This window comes from Lepisosteus platostomus, chromosome 2, assembly GCF_059453375.1.
Source record: "Lepisosteus platostomus isolate fLepPlt1 chromosome 2, fLepPlt1.hap1, whole genome shotgun sequence".
Taxonomy (NCBI): domain Eukaryota; kingdom Metazoa; phylum Chordata; class Actinopteri; order Semionotiformes; family Lepisosteidae; genus Lepisosteus; species Lepisosteus platostomus.
Genome location: NC_142612.1, coordinates 3,904,667 through 3,917,981, shown reverse-complemented (window position 1 = coordinate 3,917,981; position 13,315 = coordinate 3,904,667). Strand labels below are relative to the sequence as shown.

At 43.7% G+C, this 13,315-nt stretch overlaps 2 protein-coding genes across 3 annotated transcripts; one reads left to right on the top strand and one right to left on the bottom strand.

Moving 5' to 3' along the window:
* Positions 1–2,439: 2,439 nt before the first annotated feature.
* On the top strand, positions 2,440–8,398 carry med4 (mediator complex subunit 4). 2 transcript variants are annotated; one of them, XM_088646493.1, is made up of 7 exons: positions 2,440–2,542; positions 2,908–2,974; positions 3,644–3,814; positions 4,821–4,878; positions 5,178–5,264; positions 5,908–6,039; positions 6,344–8,398. In XM_088646493.1, exons 1-7 carry the CDS (start codon positions 2,472–2,474, stop codon positions 6,514–6,516), a joined length of 759 nt encoding a protein of 252 aa, XP_088502619.1. In that variant the 5' UTR covers positions 2,440–2,471; the 3' UTR covers positions 6,517–8,398. The 2 variants fall into 2 exon arrangements, with proteins under 2 accessions (XP_088502619.1, XP_088502611.1); XM_088646485.1 differs by having other exon boundaries at positions 3,590–3,814.
* Positions 8,399–9,182: 784 nt separating this feature from the next.
* On the bottom strand, positions 9,183–12,587 carry nudt15 (nudix (nucleoside diphosphate linked moiety X)-type motif 15). The gene is made up of 3 exons (XM_088646507.1): positions 11,911–12,587; positions 10,082–10,278; positions 9,183–9,712 (listed from the first exon to the last, which is right to left on the bottom strand). The coding sequence occupies exons 1-3, from the start codon at positions 12,054–12,056 to the stop codon at positions 9,549–9,551; spliced, it is 507 nt and encodes a 168-aa protein (XP_088502633.1). The 5' UTR covers positions 12,057–12,587; the 3' UTR covers positions 9,183–9,548.
* Positions 12,588–13,315: the final 728 nt, after the last annotated feature.

The following is a 13,315-nucleotide window of genomic DNA, read 5'->3' as shown; positions in this document are numbered from 1 at the left end:
GGGTCTGCCCTGTACTCCACGTCTTGCATCTTGTACACCAGTGACAACCAATTTCTTCCAAGAATGATTTATCTTTTATCACTGCGTCTGATTGATCTAATTTGAATGAGAGCTTTCTAAAAAGGTAAATATTTATAATCCATACTTACAAGAATGGCATATCACCCTACAACTCACAACTGGCAGCCTAATGAAGCTCAGCAGGTGTGAGCCTGGCCAGTACCTGGATGGGAGACTCCTGGGAGAAATTAAGGTTGCTGCTGGAAGAGGTGTTAGTGGGGCCAGCAGGGGGCGCTCACTCTGCGGTCCATGTGGGTCCTAATGCCCCAGTATAGTGACTGGGACACTATACAGTAAACAGGTGCCATCCTTCGGATGAGATGTAAAACCAAGGTCCTGACTTCCTGTGGTCATTAAAAATCCCAGGGTGTTTCTTGAAAAGAGTAGGGGTGTAACCCCGGCGTCCTGGCCAAATTTCCCATTGGCCCTTCCCAATCATAGCCTCCTAATAATCCCCCTCTCTGAACTGGCTTCATTACTCTGCTCTCCTCCCCACTGATAGCTGATGTGTGGTGAGCGTTCTGGCGCACTATGGCTGCCGTCGCATCATTCAGGTGGGGCTGCACATTGGCGGCAGTGGTGGAGGGGAGTCCCCATTACCTGTAAAGCACTTTGAGTGGAGTGTCCAGAAAAAGCACTATATAAGTGTAAGCAATTATTATTATTATCACAAGCATACAGACAGGACAAAGGTGAGAGATTAAATAGCACTGGCATTCCTCAACTATGGCTCTGAGATTTTCCTTCTGGTGTATTCTGCACTCATGTGTAATTGTGAAACTAGTGGAGTACCACAGGGATCTGCACTAGGATAATTACTCTTCCTATCCTATATGTATCTCAATGACCTACATTGTGGTGTAGCTAGTAAAACGGTTTGTAGTAAGGTTTGTTAGATGATATCAAATTAGGAAGATGAGCAAAACCTGTACAAGCACCTAAAAAAGAAATAGATAAAATACAAGACCAGACAAACACCTGGCAGATGATGTTTAATGTTGGCAAGCGCAGAGTTTCTTCTGGCAAAATACCTAAGCTAAGAATACAAAATGGGAAACACAGAGAAAGAAGACACGGCATATTAAAAAGACTTACAAGTTTACGCTGACACCTCATTTATATCTTCTATGATAAAGTAATTAAACATGTAAGCAAAATGTTAGAATAAATATTTATGATATTAAAATTAAAACAAGATGTGTTGTGTTGAATTTGCATGATGCACTAGTAAGCCTTAAATGGAATATTGTGTATAATTCTGCTCAGCACATTATATCAAGGTTGTGCTGCTCTGGCATCACTGCAGCCAGGAGCAGTCAGATACATCCCAGGGCTTCAGGGACTGTCATGCACTGACAGCCTGTTTAATCATGAACAGAGGAGACTACAATGGGACTTAATGCAAGTGTCCAGCATCCCCACAGACATCTTCAATATCTGATAAATCCAAATCCGATCCATCTAATGAATTGGTTTTCAACAAATTACTGTGGCAGAAAGAGAGCTCCTCACTGATGAGCTGTTTTCTTTGAAGCTTGGTCTTATAGTCAATGATCCAATGAAACCCCCCCAAAATTCTTGTGAGATTGGTGTGTGCAAGCAGTAGTCTACATCTGTTGTTGTGAATAAAGGGCCTGTTTTGTGCTCTTAAATGCCAAATTCTCTAATTCTCTGATTTCTTTTTATTTCATTAAGAAAGATTCTGAATCTGGATTGCTCATTGGCTAGAGGGAGCTCTGTCCTAAAAGACATATTCAGAAGTGTTTCTGTGCCGGTCACTCATCTCCCTTGCTTGGTTATTTCCAAATGCCCAAGTAGCACTCACTATACTTCAGCTATTGCCAATCCCTATGTATTGAGGCATAGTTTACATTACTTATTATAAAAAAAGCCTTGTCAGGAACATGTTAATCACATTGAACACAGTGAAATGAGTCCTAGTTACGTGTGGTTTGTGGGGGACGTTGCAATCTATTGTAAATTAACCCCCTCCTGCACTAGTATTCTTGTATATTAGTGTGTATTTCATTATTGCCTCTAGAGACACGTATTTACTGTATGTGTACAAATAAGGTAAATGCGGGTAATACATACAGAGGATTTCCAGCCATAAACAAACCCTAGACCCAGCTTTTAACAAACAAACAAACAAACAAACAAACAAACAAACAAACAAACAAACAAACAAACAAACAAACAAACAAACAAACAACAACACATAAAAAATGAAAAACAATCAGGTTTATCGTATTTAACCCCGGACGATGATCGACCCCTTGTTGTTCCCAGGTTATAAAGACATCTCTCCACTAGGTGTCACCACTGATTTTTAGTGACGACTTTTCTGTCTTGTCCGGTCTCTCTAGATTTGTTGTCTGTGTGAACATGCGCACTATGAAAGTTACTCTATCATGGCGGCTTCCGATAGATCAACTAAAGATCGGTTATTGTCTGTTTTAGACGATTTGGAGGTGTTATCCAGGTACGCTCGCTGAGAAATACAGTATTTACGCCAGAAAGACTTTACCCTGTGGAAGTAAAGTGGAACAGAAAAGGTCTGAAAGGATTTCGGGGACTCGGATGTTGGCCTGTGTAGGCTATCACAGAGCAACTGATTTTACCTGAGCTTCAATGCAGTTTGACAAACTAGACACTTTGCGTGTTAAAGGTTATGAAATGTTATATTTATTTGTCACGTTTTGTGGAAAAAAAACAACAAGAAGAAATTCTTATAAAAAGTGATATTTACATTTACTGTATAGTATCTGTATTTCTTTGTTAAGTTGCCTCGGTCATGTGCAATAGTTGTTACGATCTGCTTATGTTAACTGTATATATGAACTGCAGGGAACTGATTGAGATGCTGGCGTTGTCGAGGAATCAGAAACTGCCCCAGCCTGGAGAAGAGACTCAGGTATAACTACGTTTTCGTCTCGAGTAAACTCCTTTGGAAGGTGATCTTATTTTGTTTCAACAGCACATCATTCACTTTCAAACGAATTGTTGTAATAAAACAAAAAGCGTGCCTGCGTAAACAGCTTACATTTTAGGAGGAACAAATACTCGGATCCCTACCAATCACACAGCCTGTCTCAGTGGAGCCGGGCTAACTTATTAAAAAACACATTTACACTACATTGAATATCTGTCAAATTATTCCAGTGGGTGGTTACACGCATATCCATAGGTTTATTCCATGCTGAAAAGAGAAGAGAGAAAACACATCCGTATGCTTGTTTAACGATGCTGACTGGTCCCTGCCGAGACCTTACAGACAGAGGTGCAGTTGTACCAAAATGGATGCATCCAGTACTTGTTTTCCATTATTTTAATTTTAGCCTAGGCTTTCTTCGAGCGAGGAGGACCTTAGGGAGCTGGTCCCTGACATACAAAAAGGTTTAGGAACAGGGATTTAAAATATACATGCTCCATGTGTGGACATAGACCCTCTTGGGGGGCCCACCTTGTTTCTGGGTAACGAGACGACTTTAGTCAAGCCGCTTCTGAGAAAGAACTGTTCGTCTCCCAGTGGAAATCCCGGCTCGGCAGTGGAGCGTGTTTAAGAGGGCGTGCTCTTGTGCAGATCCTGGAACTGCTGGTGCAGAGGGACACTGAGTTCCAGGAGCTGATGAGAGTGGCTCAGGAGCAAGGTCAGGTCCACCTGGAGATGCAGCTCCTGGAGAAAGAGGTGGAGAAGAGAGACAGCGATATCCAGCAGCTGCAGAAACAGCTGAAAGAAGCCGAGCACATACTGGTAAGCAGGGTGACTAAAACAGAGACATTTGTATTGCCATCGGACCCCTCTGCTAGGAATTTTGGCTTTGAACTGGTTTTCTTGCAATATGTATCTAGTCAACTGCTTCTTCATAGTCAAAAACAGTTTATTTAGATTACAGATATTTCTAATAGTAGCGCTGGGGCTGCATTTTTCTTTCCTTACTAATCTTGACAACAGTGCACTTGGTGAAATGTTGAGGTTTTGTTGTGAAGAAAAGTGAGAATGTAAAAACAAAGGAACAGGCAATGGGTTTTAATCCCTGCTGAAAAGAAAAGAAAAAAGAAAGGAAACAACGTTTCGGCTGTGGAGCCTTCTTCAGGTGTGAGAAAGACAGGGCAGACAGCAAAGATTAAATGGCACAGGAGAACAAAAGCTGGACAAGTGGAGGAGGAGGCAGAGAGGCCACTCAGGAAGTGCAAAGCAGAGAGGGGTGAAGAGCTGCCTGAGAATAGAGAAGATTACACAAGAATAAGTCAGTCATTGAGAGAAGGGGAAGGTGTGAACCTAGTTTCAGGATGAGTTTCGTTTCTGTAGTCTTTCTGCTGTGGGAGTTGAGAAACCCTTCTTTGAGAAAAGAGACCGAGAGATCAGTGTGATCATGGCCGTCTGAGGCGAAATAATAAAAAAACTATGGGCTTGGAGAAATCTTTCATCTTCACAGCCCTAACATGTTCTCTGAAGCGGTCTCCTAGTCTCCTTCTGGTTTCCCCAACGTAGATAGCTGGGCCTTTTTTGCAGGAGATACAGTATAGGATGTTGTCTGGGTGATCTGGAATTGACCTGAGGCGCCCTGAATGAGCGTGTTGTAGAAACAATGCCATTTTGGATAAAGTTTCCAAAAACTTCTGCAGGGAGTTTCTAGTATATAATAACACGGACTATGTAGTTGTAGTCAACTAGGTGTAGTCAAAGTATTCAAGTTTTTCCAGTCATGTGTTTAAAATAATATAGTAAGATTCATTCATTTATTCTTTCTTTTTAGGCGACTGCTGTATACCAAGCAAAGGAGAAACTGAAGTCCATAGAAAAAGCAAGAAAAGGTCAAGATTATTTTTATTTCAAAATATTGATAGGTCTTTCAGTAAGTTTCATTAATAATTTCTCAAGTTAATCAAGCATAGAAAAAATCATGAGCATGATGCACGTAAAAGAGCTGCTTTTCAAAAATGTTTCTTTTTTTTTTTTTGCTGAAGATACTTTACATGGTCCTGTAGGTAAAGCACTGGTAGGAACAACCGTTCTGGGTCAGAATTTCCAAACCGATCCCTTCAAGTAGCCAGTGTGCGGATGGTACATACTGACGTAGAATGTGCTTTAATGGTGAATGTCTTTGTTTCAGGAAGCATCTCCTCCGAAGAAATTATTAAATATGCTCACAGGATCAGTGCCAGCAATGCAGTATGTGCTCCCCTCAACTGGGTGCCAGGTAAGGCTGGGTACTCTGGAGAACTTGGGTTTGGGGCTTCCCTTCCGACTGGAGCTGGGGACAGAGTCCCAGCAGTGCAGATTTTTAATTGCTTGACAGTCTGGCAAGTTAATTAATAATTAAAATTGGTGCAAAGTCCCATACAAATCTTAAATTTATGAAATCTCCAGTTTTGAAGAGGGCTGTTTTTACAGTAAACATTGATCTGCACTGTGTTGCTGACAGTTATAGCTATAAAACTTCTTCGTAGTTAGTGTACTGGACTAAATGGGCGATCATGTTGTTTTAATTAAAGGGTGTCACATGCAGTTGCTTTATTTAGGATTAAGGATGATCTTGTTTTTTACCTGATATTTTCCATTTAAAAAATAGACTCTCTGGACTGAGTCTAAGAAAATAAAAAAGGCGGCACTAGATGTAATAAATAACTGTATGAAGAGACGCTGTGATTATTTATTTTAATGTGAATGATGTTAATGTTAATCCTTATTTAGTTTGATTTGCTGTATGATCCGTCCTGGATTTCTGTTCAGTTGAATTAAAAAACATAATTATCTGAGAATTTGTGAGAAAATGATTTGGTCTCGGAAGAGAAACGTTCTTGTGTCCGTTCAGGACGTGATCGGTGACTGTGCCGTTTCAGGAGATCCCCGGAGACCCTACCCCACAGATCTGGAGATGAGGAGCGGCATGCTGGGGCACATGAGCAACCTGCCCACCAACGGGGTGAACGGGCACCTGCCGGGGGACGCCCTCGCAGCCGGAAGACTGCCTGGTAGCCTTGTCTCACCTGCGGCACCAACATGTCTCTTTGCTTTAGTGGAGCAATGTGATTTTATCACATAGATGGGTGTTTCTTTCCAAAAAGGAGGACTTACGAGTTTTGTCAGCGCCTGGTTCCATTGTGTCTCATGGGGAGCCTGTCCTACAGGAGGGATTGCACCCAGCTTCTGACCGTAGAATCCCAGTAATATAATACCAATATTCACGTGGGGCTGTGGCATTTAGGATGTGGATTTGCTAATTGTTTTAAGTCGCATCTCTCCAGCAGCCCTCCTCACGGTCTCTTCTCATTCCAGACGTGCTGACGCCCCAGTACCCCTGGCAGTCCAGTGACATGTCTGTCGGCATGCTGCCCCCCCACCACAGCAACGACTTCATGCTGGAGCCCCCCGGGCACAACAAGGAGAACGAGGACGATGTGGAGGTCATGTCCACCGACTCCTCCTCCAGCAGCAGCGACTCGGACTAGGGGACCGGGCGCCCCGCCTCGCAGTTGGATCGGTCGTTTCCGACGTCCCCAGAGTGGGTCTTCGAGTCTTTGGAAAGCAAACCGGCATCTGTAGTGAACTGTAAACTGGTAATGACAGGACTCATTACGCAGGAGAACAGTCTTACACTATGAAGACAGACGCAACTTAAAATGTTGCCTTTTTACACACAGGAAAAATTCAAATAACGTGGCCGCAAAATGGAAAATCCTCTAGCAGCATTATAAATAAAGAGGGGTCTGGAGATTTACAGCCCTGTTATCCAGACGTGAACGAGGATGTACAGATGCCACTTTATTTAGATTTTTCAGAAAGGCAATGGGGGGGCTTTTTGAGTGATCTTTGATAATAGTGGCTCAGGACTGTGCGTTCAGGACAGCTCGATGTCTTTGGCTTTGTGAATCCATACGAGATGCCGAACATATCCTGAAGGGAATGAAGCAAATGATAGCAGGGTGGAAAGTAAAGATAAAATACAGCTATTACACTTCTCACTGCTATTCTGTCCCTGGCACTGATGTACTAGCGATCCTTTAGGTCTAAAAAAACCAATCAGAATGTATCGCTCTAGTTCCTAGAGTTTCATGTTGGAGTCGGGGATGTAAATGAAGTTAATCTAATGGATAGGCTGGGCTATCTTGGCCACAGGGTGCACGTGGAAGATTGGTGGCTGTGTTCTTGAAAATGTGAGTTGAATAGTAAATTTGAACTTGTCACTCTTAGTTGAGTGTATAAGTTCCCCGTTACCAGCTGACTAAAGGATACAACCTAAGTGCAGTATGTAAATGTGAGAAAAAACAGCCACTAACATTTCAGATGTGGACCAGTGGTCCAATTGGTATCTGGTTTAAAAAAGGAATATGGCAGTTTCTATAATTGGGATTGCTGATTATGAAAATGCTAAAGGTCTAAGTTTCTCTACGTCCTGTACAGCCGGACAGCTCGTGAACGACAAGGAAAAGAAAGCCTATTTTTTGCGGGTGCTTTGTGATTGTCATTAAGTTAACGGCGTCAAATACGCAAAAGTTGGATTCAGTTTTTTAATTAAAATACTGTAAAACAAATATGTAGTCTTCAGAAACTCAGATGTTTCATTTCCACAGGCCCGTTACCTGTGTTTGTTCCCTAGTGTCCTGAGATGAACTGTGAAACATCAGAGTGAAAGGGCAGCCCTAGCTAGCTCGTCTCAGAGCTGTGACTCTCACTGCCTGGATCAGACTGCTGTCTCTGCGATGACTCTGGCCCCCTGCTTAAAGGCTAAATGCAGAGGTAGTGCTTGCTGAAGATGGCAGGGTAGGGAACGTGGCTTGACACGAAGTGTCGTTCAGTACATTCAGAACGAACCGTCTCAGTTGCTTCATTTTTCTGACGCTTTAGCCTGCTGCCAGTGTTTGAAAAAGAAAGACGATGGGTGATTCTTGAGAAGGCAGCTTTTATCCAGTGGCCAAATGGAAAATACTGCGTGGTTCTGCGGATTGACAAGAGGGAGTCATTCAGGTCATCTGGAGTTTAAAACACAAGCTTGTTGCTCATGACAGTAAGGGAAGCTCAAGAGTCCCGTGGTGAAAAGGCTGTTTCAGGGCTGATCAACACCCATGTCTGTTAACACCTATTGTATGTGTTATGAATTTCTTTGTATATTTTGTTTTAATGTTTTTGCTGTATGACTATCTAATTGTAATATTCGATACAGTGGTGGGAATCCCTTAGGTTATTATACCTCACAATTTCATTTTCAGTTTGTTTCTGGATAAAATAAAGGAATGGTAAAACCTGGCATTTATTTTACAATAGTTTTGAAATTCTGCACAACTGTATATACTGTACAAAGATTTGCTACTTTGTAAATAAAAGTCTTGTGGTAATTAAGTGTCTGTGGTTCTTTCCCTGTACAAGGGAAAACCTTAATCATGAAATACACTTTGTTGCCATCTTTCAGATACTGTATAAAGGTAGTGCTCGACTTACAATGAATGCGACTTGTGACCACTTGCATTTATGACGGCCGTCCCCTTAATTGAATTACTTTTTATAGGGAAAAGAAAAGGCAAACTGTTCAGTCTAAATTGTTCTATATTGTTGAAGAAGCCCCTGAAGGTGATCCGAGTCCTGAGGACCATGATGTTGAGGATCCACCCTCACAAGTCTCCTCTTCTGCTTCATCCGATGGGATTTACAAGCTTCATTAAGAAATCGCTCGGGCCCAGTGTGGATTCACGGTTAGTGCAAAGCAGCGCCTTTTTATTCATTTTTCAGCATGGATTACTTTTAGTGTATTTCATTTTAGAATATCTTTTATTTTACCATGAGTGAAGAGTAAAATGTGAAAAAATATAACAAAGCCGATTACACGATTGTAGCATTTATGCTTGTTAATTCTTTACACATCCATATGGTGCGTGTGGTATCGCGATACACGCGATCGCAGATTTTTCGACTTGCGATGAAATCGACTTACGACGGGGTCATCGCAACCTAACCCTGCCGGAAGTCGAGGACCACCTGTGATGATTCTAATGCTGCTTCCTCATTTCGTTTGCAAATGTTCAATGTGAACAATAACAAAATGTGTGGTACAGGAGTTTGTGACCCAGCAATATAGCGGTTCAGTTTTCTTTACAGAACATATGACAATAAAAGAGAACACTTCTTTTTTTACACAAACGGGTAACATAAATATTTAATTACCATTACATGACACATCAGCTGGTTTCGAGATGTGAAGGCACACAGGTCCCGCAGGCTTGTGATTGTGATAATAGAAACCCTATTTTGGACCAACCATTAAACCATTCGGTTCAAAATAAAAAACACTTTTCATGTACCCTTCACTTTAACAGTACATACTGTATGCTGTCCCAATGATTTATACAACAAAGCTCTTGAACTAACATCTGATTTTGGACACCACCCTACTTTTTCACAAAGTTCTCCAGAATTTGTTTTTTACACCGTAACCTACCTAGAGTCCTGCTTCACCAGGTTTTAGGTGCAACAGGCAAAGTTTACCATCTCAACGGTACGTTCCAGCTTGAAGGCGGTTTGTCCCAGTGTTGTTGTCTGTGGTGCCCTGTGTGCAGTCTTTGAAAGGGTGGTAGCCTTGTTGTCTCAAGCAGGCGAGAGGCAGGAATAGCTGACTGTCCGGTGGAAAATCTTCCCATTTAATCCAGGACCATCCTATCAAAGAAAACAGTTCTTGAAATCACTGCTGCCGTCTGGAACACATCACACTAGGTCAGCCCCACCTACCCAGCCTCGTTTCAATGATGGGGGCAAGCGTTTCAGACAATTTCTAGAGGGCATAGCATCTTCTGGTTTTTCATCCAATTTAACTGCAGTGGATATAGAAAGTCACCACACCTTTTCAAAATTTGTGCCTTTTGAAAATAAAAACAAATTAGGCTTGTTCCATTTTTATTAACACACAGTAACCCACATTAGCCAATTGAAAATAAAATTCTAAAACATTCTGAAAATAAATTAATTTCACTTTTAATTTTATTTTATTTCACTTTCTCTGTGCTGAAAGCTTCCATGTACACCTGCCTTCGTTTTTCTCCGGCTCCACGTTGACAGGCTCGGCAGGGTAGTCGGCGTCCACCTCTCCTCTCATGATTATGGTGACATAGTGGTAGCTTTCTTCCACTTTGATGGAGTTCACCACCGAAGCAAACTGGACGTTCTTCAGCCGGAGTCCCGCTTCTTCCAGCACCTCCCTCGCGGCGCATTCTTCCCACGTTTCCCTGTTTCCCACAAAAATTTCCACGGTTTGAGACGGCGGACAACAACAACAAGAATGGGTCCCCCGGCAAACGCAACCGAAACCCCGCGGAGAAAGGGAAACGCCGCGGGGGCCGTGGTCCTGTGCCAATGTTAATCAATCCATTTCAGTGCGTGCTGGTGCGCAATGAGAACAGGCTCAGGTGTACAGCACCAGCTCAGTGGGCGGATACAGCAGATAAATGTATTTACATGTTAAACGGTGAACAGACAGACCTGTTCATTGTCCGAATAGAATTTCTTTTCGGGGAATAACAAGAGACTCGGCTCAGTCACGTCACACGGCTTTGTATAAATGCCTGGTGTTTATAATCTGGTATACGAGTTCTAAAATCGCCACAGTGAACTAGGAATGTGTGTGTGTGTGTCTCCATCCCAAAAGACGTGATTTTCACCGACACCCGTGCAGTTAAATATCGGGCCGTGCTGTACTCTGTGACCACTGATGATCGCACACACTGCTGGTGGCTGGACCTGCTACTAACAAGCCCTCTCCTGCACCTGCCTCACAACCACCTGCTGGCCGTGTGACCGCTCGATCATGGGCTCTGCCGTGCTTCAGCATATAACAACAACAACAATAATAATAATAATAATAATTGCTTACACTTATATAGCGCTTTGCAAGTAATGGGGACTCCCCTCCACCGCCACCAATGTGCAGCCTCACCTGGATGATGCGACGGCAGCCATAGTGCGCCAGAGCGCTCACCACACACCAGCTCTCAGTGGGGAGGAGAGCAGAGTAATGAAGCCAGTTCATGGAGGGGGATTGTTAGGAGGCTATGATTGGGAAGGGCCAATGGGAAATTTGGCCAGGACGCCGGTCCATTTCGGCAGTTCGGCATCTCCCCCCCCCCCCCCCCGCGTCACTTACACTCCCGCACCACAAACTGTAAAAACGGACCCAAGTCACAAGGTGACTCGATCGATCTGAAACCATGCAAGGCGTACAGTAAACAGACAGGTAGGTATTGTCATCACAAAGCTGACCTGTGCGGATAGGGTTTACTTTTCACTACTAGAATAATGACCCCCGAGTGACCAGGTTTTAAAACTGAAGCACCGCTTTCCCCCTTTGATTCATGTTAAGGACCCTTAATATTCGTCTTTTCACATTTTAGAGGTCTAGAACAGGAAACTGAAAGACTGCGGTTTTACATACTATGACGGGGGTAACCAAGCACAGACAAGGCCACGTAGCGCTCAAGAAGTACACGCGTAAAATGTATCCAAGATTAGCGAGGGGTAGCTGAACTTCGAGTGAAGAAAACTCCGCAGTCTGGCAGAAACTCCTCGATGTCAGATTGTTCTTATCAGGTGACGAGTTCCTAACACACAGCACTTAAAATGAACGAACAGCCCATTGTTGAAATAGTCTTATTTAAAAAAAACAAACAAACCTAGACGCCAGGTCCAGTTGAGATCGTTTAATATGCAGATACACTTATCTACCATCCTTGACCGAATCCGGCTTTGGCAGAGGTACTGTAAATCACCACATGATGCACAAGTGATTTTTTTTTTAGCTCAGGGATAACCCGTCTGACTTCCTGCGCAAACGATTTCGACAACCGGTCTAAAAGCAGGCTTACCCGAACTCCAGATGCCCCCCGGGTAACTGATAGGTACCCTTCCCGACCGGACCCTTTCTCTGTCCGAGCAGGACACAGCTTGCGTGGGCGCTGCTGGTGACGAGCACCCCGACCCCCACACCGGGCCGCCTCCCGGTTCCGCTCATACCGGGCGCAGTCACGGCACGGAACCGCCTGACGCGACCCTCTCCTTTTGCGCCTTGATGCTTGCAAGGGGTGGGTGGGGCCGCGATATGACTTAAGCGGCGTTAGAAATTTGAAAAATAGCACATGATAAAAAAAAAATAGTGTGTTCAGATTTAAAAATTCTCTCTAGCAGCGTGTCGTTTTGCGGTTTTTTTTATTCGTATCTAACGTTTTTGGATCCCTTTTCTCCTTTGTATCATTCCATGATCAATATAACACCGGAAAAAAAAAATTACATCGACCAATCCGATACAGTGAGAAGCGACCTGCGGCTACGACATCAAACGACAGTAGCAACACTGTCTTCAGGCGTCTAGTTTTCGCTACGAAGTGTCTACAGCCCCTAGATCTTATCCCGATCACAGCAGAGTCGGGTCCAAACCATGTTCAAAGACATGTCCAAACCCGGCAGGGTTGTGTTCTGGTGGCACCAGGACAGTACACCCAGCACCCCAACACCGGCTGCTCCCCTGCTCCGAGAGGGGAAGGTTCCGCTTGAAGATGCGTTATAGTTTATTTAAAGAATGACCTCACCTTCCAAAAGTTCATTCACTAGCAAACCCCAGCTCAGATCGCACTCAGCTATGCTGAGGTGGTTTTTTTTAGAATAATCTGTGCACTGTCTGCATTGCAAAGCGACGAAATTGCGTTTTTTTAAAAAAAATCTCAATCACTTCAATATCATTCAGACACTGTGCTGTTATTGGGCCTCATACCGCCAGGGGGAGTCGCTCTGTGTTCGTGGATCGATCGCGCTTTCTGACGGCTCAGCCCCTTGTGCGGATCACATCAATGCGCCCAGCCCCGCCTGGTGACCCCCGGCGTGCTGCAGCTGACCCAGGCGCGACGGTCAATATTTCAGCCCCTTCACTCCGAATTGTTTTTTTTCCTTCCAAGAGTTTTCGCGCAATGTATCGCAATTAAACTTTGTTGAGATTATGTCTCCGATATGATGTTGCTGCTGGAAGAGGTGTTAGTATGGCCAGCAGGGGGCGCTCGCCCTGTTGTCCATGTGAGTCATAATATAATAATAATAATAATAATAATAATAATAATAATCATAATAATTACTTGCTTACATTTATATAGCGCTTTATTGACATTCCACTCAAAGCGCTCTACAGGTGATGGGGATCCCCTCCACCACCACCAGTGTGCAGCCCCACCTGGATGATGCGCCAGTCCGCTCCCCACACACCAGCTCTCACTGGGGAGGAGA